The 645-nt window shown below is 45.6% G+C and overlaps 1 protein-coding gene across 1 annotated transcript; it reads left to right on the top strand.

Moving 5' to 3' along the window:
• On the top strand, positions 1 to 645 carry LOC147816435 (protein GVQW3-like). The gene is made up of 2 exons (XM_087155061.1): positions 1 to 172; positions 251 to 645. The coding sequence occupies exons 1-2, from the start codon at positions 1 to 3 to the stop codon at positions 643 to 645; spliced, it is 567 nt and encodes a 188-aa protein (XP_087011187.1).

Genomic DNA, 645 nt, shown 5'->3' with positions numbered 1-645 from the left:
ATGACTAAACAAATTGAGCAAAGATATTGCAGCAAATTCTGTCAAAAGCTTGGTGATTCTCAAAACCAAGCAATTCGTAAGATTCAGCAGGTGTTTGGAGAAGAAGCGATGGGTGTAACACAAATTAAGGAGTGGTTCATCCGATTCAAAGATGGCCGCACATCAGCGGAGAGTGAGTAGCGTTGTGGCAGACCCCAAACAGCTCGGAGTGCAGCTAATGTTGAGAGGTTGCGAAATTTGGTGATGGCAGATCGTCGTTTGACAGTGTGGGAAATTGCAGAAGAGGTTGGAGTGAGTAGAGATTCTGCACAAGCAATTTTGCGTGAAGATTTGAACATGAACCGAGTAGCTGCGAAATTCATACCCAAGTTGTTGTCCCTGGAACAAAAAGACTTCCGTTTTGACGTTGCACAAGACCTTCTGGACACCGCCAACACTGATCCTGGATTTCTGAATACCGTGAGAACTGGAGATGAGTCATGGGTGTACGGGTACGACCTAGAAACAAAAAGACAGTCGTCGCAATGGAAGCATCCCGATTCTCCAAAGCCGAAGAAAGCGCAGCAGGTGCGAAGCAAAATCAAGGTGATGCTGACTGTTTTCTTTGATGTCCGTGGAATTGTGCATCACGAATACGCACATTAA

Source organism: Parasteatoda tepidariorum, chromosome 1, assembly GCF_982258835.1.
Source record: "Parasteatoda tepidariorum strain Cologne lab strain chromosome 1, Ptep-v5.0, whole genome shotgun sequence".
Lineage (NCBI taxonomy): Eukaryota > Metazoa > Arthropoda > Arachnida > Araneae > Theridiidae > Parasteatoda > Parasteatoda tepidariorum.
The sequence above is the reverse complement of the archived record's forward strand: the minus strand, read 5'-3'. Positions and strand labels throughout refer to the sequence as shown.